Source organism: Propithecus coquereli, unplaced genomic scaffold (genome assembly GCF_000956105.1).
Source record: "Propithecus coquereli isolate 6110/MARCELLA unplaced genomic scaffold, Pcoq_1.0 Scaffold91, whole genome shotgun sequence".
In the NCBI taxonomy this organism is placed as follows: Eukaryota; Metazoa; Chordata; class Mammalia; order Primates; family Indriidae; genus Propithecus; species Propithecus coquereli.
Window position 1 is genome coordinate 1,332,161 of NW_012155396.1, and position 13,304 is coordinate 1,345,464.

A 13,304-nucleotide genomic window follows, 5' to 3' on the forward strand; every position below is an offset into this window, starting at 1 on the left:
ACCACGGGGCTGAGATCTTTGTTGGCTCTGGTTTTCCAACCAGGATATAGTGCTTGGGTAGTTTTTATTTTTTTAAACTGAATTTATTTTTATGTAATTTAAATGTGTTGGCTTATCACATTTTACCATTTATTAGCAATTATAGGTTACATTTTATAAACACATTTTAATGAGGACTGGGGGCAAAAATCACTTCATTAAAATATTTCTAAGAGTCATTTATGTGGGAAAAGTCCCCAATAAGAACAAATTTAGGGCCTTTACAAATGAGAAATGTCAACTTGAGTGATTCGAATATCAAATCTTTATGTCTGATATTACATCATAATCAACATTGGGATCACAAGGAACATAATTCACTACTGGAGTTGGCAATAGTGAATTTTTTTTTTTTTGCAGGAAAAAAATATCATAAAAGTGTTACCTGCCTTAAGAAGAAGAGTTGTAACAGTCCAGTCAGGGACATCAAAAGAAACTCTAGACTTTTGAATATAACAGTTTACTCCTCTTAAAAATGTATATGTAGATGATCTTGATTCCTTTATTAGGGGCCTACCATAATCACTGTTTCTCCTTCAATAATCACCCCAGAGCTGCAGCTTTGGAACAGTTCAAGTCTCTTGGTGCTGAGCCCTTGGAGGTGGACTTGAAGGAATCTGGAGAGGGACAAGGAGGATATGCGAAAGAAATGTCCAAAGAGTTCATTGAAGCAGAAATGAAACTCTTTGCTCAACAGTGCAAGGAGGTCGACATCCTTATCAGCACAGCTCTTATTCCAGGTATGCCATTAAGTAAATGGTTATCTTTAAAGCATTTTTACTCATGATTTTTTAAAAATGAGAATGAGTCATTGTTTGACATTTGAATTTCTTTACCTAAAGATCGATTTTTCTATTATAAAAGTGCTAGAAAATGAGCAAGCACATGACAAAAATCACCACAGCCCTTAGAGATAAGTTATTTATAATTTAGTATGTTTTCTTCCTGTCTTATTTTTGCATATCTTTATATAACTGTGTTCATACATCATACTCTACGTACAATATTATATTTGTAAGCAGTTTCCTTTTTTTAACCCCCTGATAAATTGATTGTTAATTTATTTCTCTTTGTTAAGATACTACATTCTCATTGTAGGAAATTCAAACAGTACTGAAAAATACGAAGAAAAAAAGTACAGACAATCTGAAGTTCCACCACGAATGACTGTTATTAGTATTTTGATGTTTATTTTTTCATATGAGAGAGGAAGGAGGGGACTGCACGTGTACCTATTTATGGAATTTCCAGTGTGTATTTTTACTTAAGGATATGACACTTTGTCACTTTCTAATTATTTGCTTTGACATGGTTATTCTTTTCAGCCAAATCGTGATCGCTTCAGTGGTAGGAATTACTTTCTAGTCCTTTTTTTTTTTTTTTTTTTGAGACAGAGTCTCACTCTGTTGCCCGGGCTAGAGTGAGTGCCGTGGTGTCATCCTAGCTCACGGCAACCTCAAACTCCTGGGCTCAAGCGGTCCTCCTGCCTCAGCCTCCCAAGTAGTTGGGACTACAGGCATGCGCCACCATGCCCGCCTAATTTTTTCTATATATATTTTTAGTTGTCCAGATAATTTCTTTCTATTTTTAGTAGAGACGGGGTCTCGCTCTTGCTCAGGCTGGACTCCTGACCTTGAGCAATCCACCCGCCTCGGCCTCCCAGAGTGTTAGGATTACAGGCGTGAGCCACCACGCCCGGTCACTTTCTAGTCCTTTTACAAAATCTTCTTCTAAAGACTATTTTGTACTCAATGCGTGATTGATTGTCAAACCAATAAACATTCATTATTCAGTAAGCAGCAGTTTGATCTAGTAAGATTTCAGAGTGAAGAAACTCTCTACTTTTTATATTCTTACCTCATCTCTTCCTCTGTCCTTTCCTTCTATTATTGAGTAATGAATATTATGCTGCCCCTAATTTTTTCCTTTCTGAAAGAAAGTGGGCCAGATCATGAGAACTTAAAGGGTTCATGGTGGCTTGTGTTAGACCCTGCTAAAGGAGCCTCACTTTCTTTAGGGGGTCTGTGAAGAATTAGAAGTTGCTTTGTCATGAGGCCATGGGAGAGGAGAAGCTCTCTTCTGGGACCTTCCCCCAGAAAAAAATTTGGCTAATATAAATCCAAGGACAGGGAATTGATTGGCATCAGATCTATGAGCTTGTGGGGGAAAATGTCCATCCCAAGTTCTTCTTTCTCTTCTGTTTACCTGGATGATAGGTGAGCTGGTCTCTTCAGACACCTGCATCCAACCAGTGCTGGCTGGATGAGGTAGACAGGCAGGAGGGTGACGTGGGGGTGTCATCAGGGCTCAGCCCATGGAAGCATCTGTGAGTGTAGAAATGAGGCCTGCGTTTGGTTACTGGTGCATGCAGATCAGACAAGCCATGGACCCAGGGTGGTGTTTGAGAAATTTGTCGGCAAGAACAGAACTCGTGTACAAGCAGTGTCAGGAGAACACCTCAGGATCCATCCTTTCCATTTGTGGCAATGACTGCTGGCCCAGCTGTTACACAGGTGGCTTTGGAGAAGGAACGGGCTGCCCTATGCTGTAGCCACCATCTGACCTTTGAGAGGCAGCTATGCCCTCGGGAGGGCAGGAGTTCTGAGCTGACTATTAATAGATGCAACAAGTGGCCAGTAGAGGGTGCTAAAGCATTTACTCATGGAGGAACTGAGGCAGACAGGAAGCTAGTTTTAGTCAGCTCATACTCTAAAGAACTGAGGATAATTTGGACATGGTATATAGATTTATTATTGATTATAAAGCTAGAAGTAAGTGATAGAACTCAAGACTTCTTATATAAATATATACTGACTTTTAGGGCCTCCTCCTCCCCCATAATATCTTATTTTTTTTATCAGTAGTTTATGGTCAGTGTACTTTAATAAAAGGTCAAATTGTAAGATAGTGTTGAAGACTAGTTGAAGAAGTTTTATTAATCTGTTTCACTGAGCTTTTCCTGTTTTCTGAGGCCACGATCTTCACATTAAACTTGCACAAAGTCCTTGATTAGCCCGAAGCTTGCTCTCAAAAGGCAGTCTGTAAAGGACTTTCCCCTTACTTTTTTTGAAAACAAACAAAAATTAAAGAAAAGTTGGTTAGAATATTACAAGGAAAAAGGCAATTTTTCTAAAAGTCCCTGGGGGACTGAAAACTGAAAGCATGAGCATTTGAATAAAAAGATTGAAAAGATTACATAAAGGTACAAATGCCCTTTGGAAAACAATGTCCTTTGCATTGTGCCTTTACTGTTTTATGTCTTGAGGCTTTGCATGGGTCACCTGATGGTATATCTAGCTCCTGAATGACTCTTAGAGCAGAAGTTGTTCTAAAGTTTTCCTCAAGTGGATTCAAAAGGAATTAAGTCAAATGTCAGAAATTCTTTAAGCTAAGATTCGTAGAGCAAAATCCACAGAAGGCTGGACTGAAGACCTGGCATGGATGAGAACGTTGAGAGAGGACACAGGCAAGTATTAATAGCTAGTTGCAGGGAGCAACTTTATGGAGCTGGTACATTTTCATTGCTCCTAGGTATACATTAGTCAGTGGGCTTGAAAAAATGATGACCTTGTCCTTACGTAGATTGTACGTGGAATGAAATAGTTCTGTAGCAAGCTAATTGTTATGCTGCCTGATATTTTGTACCATCATCTACATCCTTTATGGCTTGGGTGATGGGTTAAAGGTGAGAATTCCATTTAATGTCGGTAACTTTAGGATAGGACTGAGCTGACATTCCCATTTTGTGGTGCTGTGCACACACGGGAAAGTTCCCCACCTTCCTGTCCATCTATTTGACCTGTGAGGGTACCATTACAAAGTAAGAAAGCCCTGATCCCTGGTAGTGCTAGGGCTGTACTTATAAACTTTTTTGCTAAGTCTTTGGAGACATTAGATTTTTTAGCATCCCTAATGATCTGGAACCCTTTTAGAGAGATTTGTCATAGACATAGAATATTTAACCAGGATTAGACTGAATCAGGTTGAAAATCTCATTAGTAAATTAGGGAGGGGAGTTCTGAGGTAGGGTGAGGAGGAATCAGTGATTGTGCACTGACAGTATCTTGGGTAAATTTCACCTAAATTATAGTGAGAATTAAGAGTACTGTGGAGCACATGCTAAGTTTACCCTGGCAGAAATCATCTTTTCCATTTAAAATCTTTCGTGATGACCACTTAATTAAAAAATCATAAGCATCATATGGTCATAGAGCTTCCCTGCTCTCCCCTTCCATATCTCAGGTCTTATGCTTATTAATTTAGTGGAACCATAGCTACTGCAAGTCCTGGGGTTTTGTTAACTAATGATGACTGTATCTTGGACTGCTAGGGTTTCCAGCATCATTAGATGATGGCATCTAAATTGAACAATTGTCAGATCACTTTTCCCCCACCCTCAATTATCTGTGCTATATAGTTTGCACTTGTGGGAGGTGTTTATTGCCTTTCATTTTCTAGTCCTGATTTACCTTTTGTAGCTTTTGGGTCTCAGGATAAAGTAATATCTTACTCTCTGGGCCTGATTTCAGTCATGTTGGCTGCTGTTATCTCCTTGAATAGGTCAAGATACTTTTATGCCTTTGCACATATTGTTCCTTCTCTTTGGAATGCTATCCCTGCCCTTCCCTACCTTTTGAAATCCCATTCAACTCAGTCACCACATCCTCTATAGTTTTACTGCCTCCTACTCAGTACCAGGTGTTCTTTTTTCTGCACCCATAGCAGCCTGCCTGTGCCTCCAATTACAGCAGTGCTTAATCTCATTGTTCTGTAGCTGTCCTATCTCTGTGTGAGGGCAGCAGGAGTCTTTGATTTATGCCGGTACCTGGCATAGTGCTTTGTATACAATAGTGGTTTAATAAATGTTGCTGAACTAACACTTTTGGGTGTCTTCCTTAGGTCTTGGTTGGTACAATCCCTTTATTTTTCTGGTGCTATCCAAGGAAAGATGGAACACTCTTTTGGCTCACTTTTGGATAGGAACATTGCAGAGGCTAATTTAAGACTGGGAATTTAGCTTTCTTAAATTATTTAAAACTAGTTCACATGCCCAGTCTGCAATTTGAGGTGTTCAGCTAGACCTCTCAGGAGATACAATTAGGAAGTAGTGGAAAGTCTGTTCAGGAATTAGAAAGTGTCCTGTCATATAGAAAGGAAAATATTTATTGCTTGATTGTAAATTAAAATACCTTAGGCCATACATACTTAGATCTCTTTTTAGCACAATTCAGATTAGGGTAGCAGTACTTTTTGTCTATGCTAGTTAGGATCTGTAAAATACATCCCTGAAAGGATCCTTGTGGCAATTTTCCATGACTCTGGAGAATTGGGTGGGCGGTGTTCTCCTCTGGTATCCAAGGGCCATAAGTATATGAAACTAAACCTGAGAGATTTTGCAGTCTCCTGGAAAATCAACATTGGTTCTCTATCTGATGCTGCCTATCTTGTTGAATTCATCTTTCATGTGGAGCAGAAATATAGTACAAAAGAATGACTTTCCACAGTGATTTTTTAGAGTTGCACTTTTAGGCAAGAGTAATTAATACAAGGATAATTGATACTCTCGATTTATGTAATTCTACAGTGATGATATTGTTTTTATGACTATACAAAGTTTTTCCTGAAAGTAAGAGTATATTTTTCAGGTTGTTCTTTTTTCTTCTTCTGTACACATTATGATCTTACAGGACACAACTAAATGCTATAGGTCAGTGATACCCAACGTTTTTAGCATTACTTTTTTATCATCTGATTCATTTGCCATCCTTCCCTCGCTTAAAATGTATTTTATGATTATGTCAAATTTTATAATATTCTACAAGGTTTCGTCTGTTTTGAGAATTTTGAAGAACAGAGAGAAACTTAAGTGTTACAACATCAAGGGTTGGTAACCACAGGCCGTCTACACACCTCTTGGTAGCTTTCAACACAGGGCAACTTGTCATCAAGAGGAGGAAGCCAAAATTATGGAGTCTTCTATTGCCATTTATCAGCCTTGATTTCTTAGGATGTATTTGAGCACACTTAGTAAGTGACAAATGTTCTGTTAGGAATATTTATGGCACAGAGTTTTATTCTGGTTTGGTCTGTTATTTCTCTGAAAGTATGTTGCAACATTGGGAAGCATTCTGTTCTCCTCCCTGGCAGTCCCCGAGTTGAAAAGGACTGGGAGGCTGAGGCTGTCTGTGGTGAAGCAACACTGATAGAATTACTGTACATACTAGGACTTCCCGCCACGTGCGTTTCTGTGTCTCCTTCCTTCCATTTTCCCTATGCTTTGTTATGCCTCAGTATTAGTTGGGTCTAGCTCTAAATCCATCATCTGTGCTACAACAGATTAACTCAAAGGTGTATAATGGCTTGGACATTATAGAAATTTACATTTTGCTCAGTTAACAGTAACAGGTAGGTTCACATATTTAAGGGCAGCTCTCCTTCACATGGTCATCTGAGGATTCAGTTTAGGACACTGTTGCCATCATGGCTCTGAGGCTATGAAGTCCACTCTGGGCACTGTCTCTATTCTAGCCAGCCAGGAGGGAAAAGGGCATGGCAGGGTGTGGATAAGGCACACATTACTCCCACTCACATTTCTTTTGCTAAGACTTAGTCACATGTCCAAACCTAACTGTGAAGGAAGGAAGGAAGCTGGGAATTGTTAGCAGTGTTTGCTAGGGCTTCTGTAACAAAATATAATACCAAAAACCTGGTGGCTTAAACAGCAGAGATTTGTTTTTCCACGGTTCTGGAGGCTGGAAGTTTAAGAACAAGGCGTCAGCAGGTTTGATTTCTACTGAGGCCTCTCTACTTGGCTTGCAGATAGCTGCCTTTTTGCTGTGTCCTCACATGACCTTTCTTCTTATGCCTGCATTTCTGGTGTCTTTTAGTGTCTAAATTTCTTCTTTTAAGGACACCAGTCACATTGGATTAGGGCCCACTTTATGGGCTCATTTTAATTTAATCACATCTTTAAAGGCCCTACCTCCAAATACAATCTGGAGGTTAGGGCTTCAACATATGACATTTGGGGACTTTGCCTCCACTGGGGTCCTCTCCTTGGGCCCGTGGATTTCCTTCCTTCCACCTGGAAGCTTGTAGGTTCTGGTTCTGCCTGCTCCCATGGCTGCCCTCACTGCTGGGTGTGTTTCTGGACCTGGCCTTCTGTTCAGTCCTCTCCTGCCCCTGTTGGGCACTTCAACCACAAAGGGTGACCCTGGCGAGCAGCTATGGGCTGGTCCTTTCCCACCTGACCACATACTGCCCAGCTTGGGCTTCTTTGGATGTGTGTCACTTCTCATACCAACCCTGTGGGAGTGGGGCTTGACCCTAGCCTAGCTGGTGAGTGTGACAGCCCAGTGGGGGCCTGGGGCACTAGGGTTGGGGTCTTGAGGACAACCCAGGTGGGTTCCATGGGCATGCCAGTGCATGTGTCAGCTCCACAGAAGACAGGGAGACACGGGCTCTGCTGCCTGGTTTGACCTTGCCTCTTTTGTGCCCCAGCCCCCCAATGGGGTCCCAAGATGCTGTACCAGGCTTTTCAGAAGCAGACCCTCTGTGCTACATGTTGGGGGCCCTTGCCGGCACCCTCTGACTCCCTTTCTGGTGATGGCCCCTTTTCTTCTGTCCTGGTGAAGTGAGCCCAGACAGATGGCCAAGCAGGGAGGAGCAACCCATAACAGATGTAGATTTTTGTTCACAGCCTCTTTCCTTTTCCTCGCTTTGTAGTTTTATCTGTTTACTTACAATCTGTTCTTTGGAAATCAGAGGAAAGATCATGGATTTAGAGCCAGATAGAGTAGATTGAAATTCAAGTTATAATGCTTAACAGTTGATTTGTTTCGCTAAACATCAGATTCTTCCTCTCTGAAACAGGGATAAAAATTTCCACCTTGCAGTCTCGTTTTGAGGAATATGTGAAGGAAAAACCCAGCATAGGGCTGGACGTAGAGAACATCAGTGTAATTCTTTCTTCCGTTGATAATGCCTGGTCTCGTGGATGGTACTCAGGACTACAAAGCTTATTGACTCTTGCAGTAAAAGTCCATTCTCAAGGATTATGTGGAATGTTGAAGATGGTTCCTCAGACTGGCAAGTTTGTGAATCCACTCATGAAGTTACGTAACCAGCATGTATTAGATGGCAATCTGGCATGAGTTTCCCTGGGAAAAAATATGACTTAATTGTTTTCTATCTGAATTTTCTGCAAATATTGATTTTATTAAGACTTTTGCCAATTAACCTCATTCTGACCTAAGTTGAAAGACATGGGAAAGAAAATAAACAGTACTAGTTCTATATTTAAAAAACCTTTTAATTGTTTTATATTAATAAAATAAATCAGAATGTGCAATAAATATCAATCGTTTCATCTTTTAAAGGATTTTGGTAGCTAATGTACATCTATACATCTCTTGGAGGGAACTCAATGCTGTAGTTTCTATGAGAATATTATATATTTCTTTATTTGTGCTACTGTTTAAGTTTGGTAGATTGTTTTCCTTTTTGGAGAATTGCTATAGCTTATGAAGCCATGGTAAAATCTTGGCTAATTTTGCTTTTTATTTGTATAGAATTTTGTAGCTATGAGAGGTAGATTCTTAAGGTAATTATTAAAATTTTTTTTTTATAAACATGCTCTTTAAATTATGAGTTAAAAACTTGCTTTTAGTTTTTTTAAAATAGAAAATTAGGGATTTTTCTAATCTGCTTAATTATGCTGTTGACTAATCATATTTCATAAGTATTACATTTAGAAATATCCGAATATCCAGTTTATGAAAGCCAACTATTAGCCAGTCTTTTTGTCTGGTTCCTTTATAAAAATAATTAATTATGCAGTGAAAATTTTCCTCTAGTTCCAGCAATAGAGCTCACATATAAAGTACTCTGCTTGACTATTTAAGCTTGGGTCAGAATCTCTTCATGTTCATGAACACAGCTATCTATAGCCTCTCTAGCTATATGCAGAGATGGGGGTTGCATCTGTACTGTGCTTTATGCACTGTGGAGCTGGCCAAATCAGAGATTCATTAGATAATGGATCAGCGGATCAGATGTTCAGCAATTTTCTTGCCACATCCTATTACATGATTAATTATCTCTTAATTTCATATGTGTGCATATAGGTATAAAAAACCTTTTGTCTTCATCGGTAACATTTTTAAAGCTTAAGACCCAATACTTTAACCCCATCTGCAGTTTTGAAATGCGTAAAGAGCCTTCCATGTGTATCTGTTAGGACTCCTTTGGCTGCCAGAAACAGAAATTCCAACACAATCTGCCTTAAGAAAGGCGATTTCTTGTGTTAGGTTAACAGAACAAAGTCCAATTATGACTGTGGGTAGGTGTGGATCAGGGAGACTCTGGCTGTGCTCCTTTGTCTTCTCTCAGCTTTGCCTTCCTCTCTGAGTTGGCTTCATCTTTAGAGGTATCTAGAAGGCAACAGCAATTTCAGCCTCCAGTGTGAACAACACAATATTCAGAGGATGAGACAAGGCAGTTTTGCTGTCTCCCTCGTGAAGGGGCAAGGAAACGTTTTCAGAAGCCCTTAGAAAATTTCCCTCATTTTTATTAGCCTTAATTGGATTATCTGCCCCTTTCTGAACCGGTCCATATAGGCAGGGCAATGAGATGCTCTTCACCTTACACCTGTCATGAATAAGGTGATGGGATTACCCTTAGGCCTGTCAGGCCCGCCTCTGCAGCAGTTTACTGTGGTCAAGTCTCCTGAATCTCATGGACTGTGTGGAGAGAATGGAAATCAGAGTAGTGACAAAAGGAGGCAGTGGATGCTGGGTACATATTAACAATGCTCAGTGCAACATTGTGTTGTTATAATGAAGTTTCTTTATGTGTAAATGCTGAGGTTTGGGATGTCTTTCTTTACCTGCTCTATTTTATGTTAATATATATTACTGCATCACATTAAAAACTATCCTTGTCTTCCTAGTACTTGTTCATAAGAAATCTACTTTGGTTTGGATAAATATATAATTTATGTTATTTATTTATTTGGTAGTATAGAGTTAAGTATATTCTTATTAAAGCAGAAGGTTTTTCTTGAGCCTTTGTCTAATTTGATGCTTTACAGGCCAGGAAGTTAGGAATTTCCCCATTTGATTACATGCCATTGAATAATTTCAGTAAATAATGCTGAATGCTCCTTGGAATCATAAAATTTTGTGGTAAATCCATTTCATCTTGTCTTGTTGTCCTTAATATTTTTAGTGTTTTTTTCTCAATTTCTTCTTCTTCTTCTTTTTTTTTTTTTTTTTTAGTGTGATTAAAGTTGTCTGTGAGGGGTTGATTCTCTTCCCATTGAGATAAAATCCGAGAATTTGTTGATTTCAAATGATCATGTTAGCCTTGATTCATTCAGAGAGGTATAACACATTACAAAATTTTCTGGTAAATCTTTAGCTGTTGGTATTTAGTTTAAGCTAAATCACTCTTTTTGAATTTAGTGTTGTAGAGATGCCAATAATATATTCTTTTGCTACATAGCAATAAGTTGTTAAAGCTATTTTTAGAAATTAGTAATTTTTCTGGCAGCTTCTAATTTTAATACTTTTAAAACTGCATCTTAGTATTCAGTTATTAAGAAAATACATGATTATGAATTCAGTAATGTTTAAAAATAAATTTATTTGTATCACAGCCATATATGCACATATCAAGAAACAGTACGCACGAGGCATATTTATTAAGCCTACAGTCAATTCTTGGTGCACACAGAGATTCAAGGATGCCTTACACTAACCTGTGGTGTACCTACGCACCCCAAATAGTGGTCAACCAATTGGGAAACTATAATTAAATTTTTTAGATGAGTACTTTAATTACCTAGCTCTTCTTGTAATGAAACTGCTGACTAACCTTTGAATGCAACTTCTTTCAGTTGTAAAATATTAGACCCAAGAGTTATAAATAAAATTTGCCTTCCCCATCTAGCCTGCACATGGGAGGCACTAAATAAGTATGAGTTGCGTCAATGAATGGATGAATATTTCAGTGATGACTGTGAGTGATTGACGTCCTACGGTTGTCTTGGCAAAAGTGTGAAAATAACTCCCACTGGAAGGGAACTGAGTAACCTTACCCAGGGGAACTTAATGTCCATGAACCAGAAGGGAGCAAGAAATATTTCATAAAGTTGGACATAATGCCTTATCTTTCACCCACAGTTTGTATTATGTCAGGAAATATTTTTAAGATTTTTCTCTCCTCATTAATTTTTTCTGCCATAGTGATTTCTTTTTCTAAGGGGATGGCTTTAGGAAATATAACAGTCTTGGTCTTTTTGTGTATCTCATCCTTTGTAGATAAATGATAAATTTAATAGAGATGAACTTCAAAAGAGGAAAAGCCCAATTGTACCTAAAGAAAAAAGAATGCCCTCTTATCTGTCTTCTTTTATTAACTTTCCTGCTTTCTTTTGCAGTTATGTCTCAACATACCTCATTCTCATTTTGTCTTTTATTTTCATATCCAGGACCTTCACCAGGCTGTGTCTGGGGTAGATAGGGCATCTCTTTGTGTTTGAAGGATTTGCAGAAAACATGGGATATATTCATTTCTATGTTATACATTGTTTAAAAAAAATCTGTACCCATCTTCCTGTTATCCGTCTTTAGTTATATCTCTGTCTCTCCTTGTTAGTGTTTTGGTACACCTTTGAAAGACTGTCCTAATTGCATAGATTCATTTGCTGTAGCAGGGAAGGCAGGAGACTTTGAGTGAAGTTTTTCAACTGGTAAGTAAGGAGGGCTAATGCTTCTTCTAAGTTATTCTAATTTTCCTAGTACCAACTCTTAAACCATGTCCTTGATTCAAAGGAGAAGCTGGTTGTGATTATGCAGGAGTACTTTTTTATTTTTGTTATAAAAGTGGTATGTGGCTTTTATTAGAGATGTAGTAAAGTACAAAGTATAAAATAAAGATCACTTGTGATTCCCTCCAGTTAGTGATAAATACTATTAACATTTTGCCATTTCCTTTCAGCCTTTTTTCAATGCATTTTTATAATGTTGAGATTAAGATATTGAATCTTTTTTTTCCTGTTTAATATTATATCATAAGCTTTCCCCCTTAATATAATACGATGAATCATTAAGAATGCTTTGTAAATATGTTTTAATGGTTTTGTAGGGTTTTCTTGTTGGGATGTATCATATTTTATTTAATCGTTCCCCCAAAGTTGGGCATTTAGTTTATTCCCAGTTTTTGTCAATTAAAAATAATGCTCTTATAACATTTTTTCTGCATAATTGTTGTGTTTGCATTTTCATTTATTTCCCCAGGATTAATCAGATTTTAGAAGCAGAATTATTAACACTAGATGAATGGATATCATTATTTTTGGCCAATTGATATATGGTTGATAAACTCTGCTTTCTTGAAAGATTGTGCAGTTCATAATCTCATCAATAGGTTGTCCAACTCATTGTTAGACTTCAACATTAAGTATTATGATTTTTTGACTCTACTAGTTTAAGAGGCAAAAGAATATTTCACTTTTTGTACCCACATTTCTTTGATTCTTACTGAGGGTGAACACGTTTTTTCCATTTGGTTGTTACCATTTCTTTAAATTGTTTGTCTTTATTGTTCATTTATCTCTTAGATAGGATCTTAGTGTTTTGTTTTTATTAAAGTTCCTATGAGTTTTTTATTAATTTTTTGAGGATTATAGTACATACTTTTTTAATATTTAAATCTATTGATGTTTTTTCCTTTGTAATTTTTCCCCATTGCTTTAAATTTAGAAAGTACTTTTTTATCCACAGACTAGAGAGAGATTCACCAAGGTTTCCTTTTTTCTCTTTTCTTTCACTTTGTGGGTTGATTCTCTTCTTTTACAATTAATTCTGTTCTACTTAGAGTTTAGTTCAAAGTAGATTACGGTAGATATTTTGTACCCAAATACCTAATATTACCTTATTCTTTTTCTTCCATTTTCTAAGTACATGCACATTTATCATGCATTAAATTTTATCATATTAGGCTATCATGGTAAGATAGTATTTTGAAATTATCTTCTGAGTCTTTCTCTTGACTTATTCTTTTGACGATTTGCTCATTTGAAACTTTTATTTACTACCCTGCTTCTCTTTTGGCTCTGCTTTTTTTCCCTTCTGTTTTCAATTTTCAATTTTTATTTCTGTACTTTCCAGAATTTTTAAAAAATTGATCCACATGTGAGTGCTTGAAGGCAGCTGCACTGTTATATTCATCATTGTATTCCCTGTAGCCCTTATTAAAATTTT

The 13,304-nt window shown here is 37.7% G+C and overlaps 1 protein-coding gene across 3 annotated transcripts in view; it reads left to right on the forward strand.

Annotated features, from left to right (window-relative positions):
* The window catches only part of NNT (nicotinamide nucleotide transhydrogenase), a 106,810-nt gene that overhangs the window by 23,106 nt on the left and 70,400 nt on the right, over positions 1-13,304 (forward strand). For all 3 annotated transcript variants that reach the window (XM_012664797.1, XM_012664796.1, XM_012664798.1), the window contains exon 7: positions 592-779. In XM_012664797.1, the coding sequence (XP_012520251.1) occupies positions 592-779 (188 nt within the window). The remainder of the gene's footprint in view (positions 1-591; positions 780-13,304) is intronic.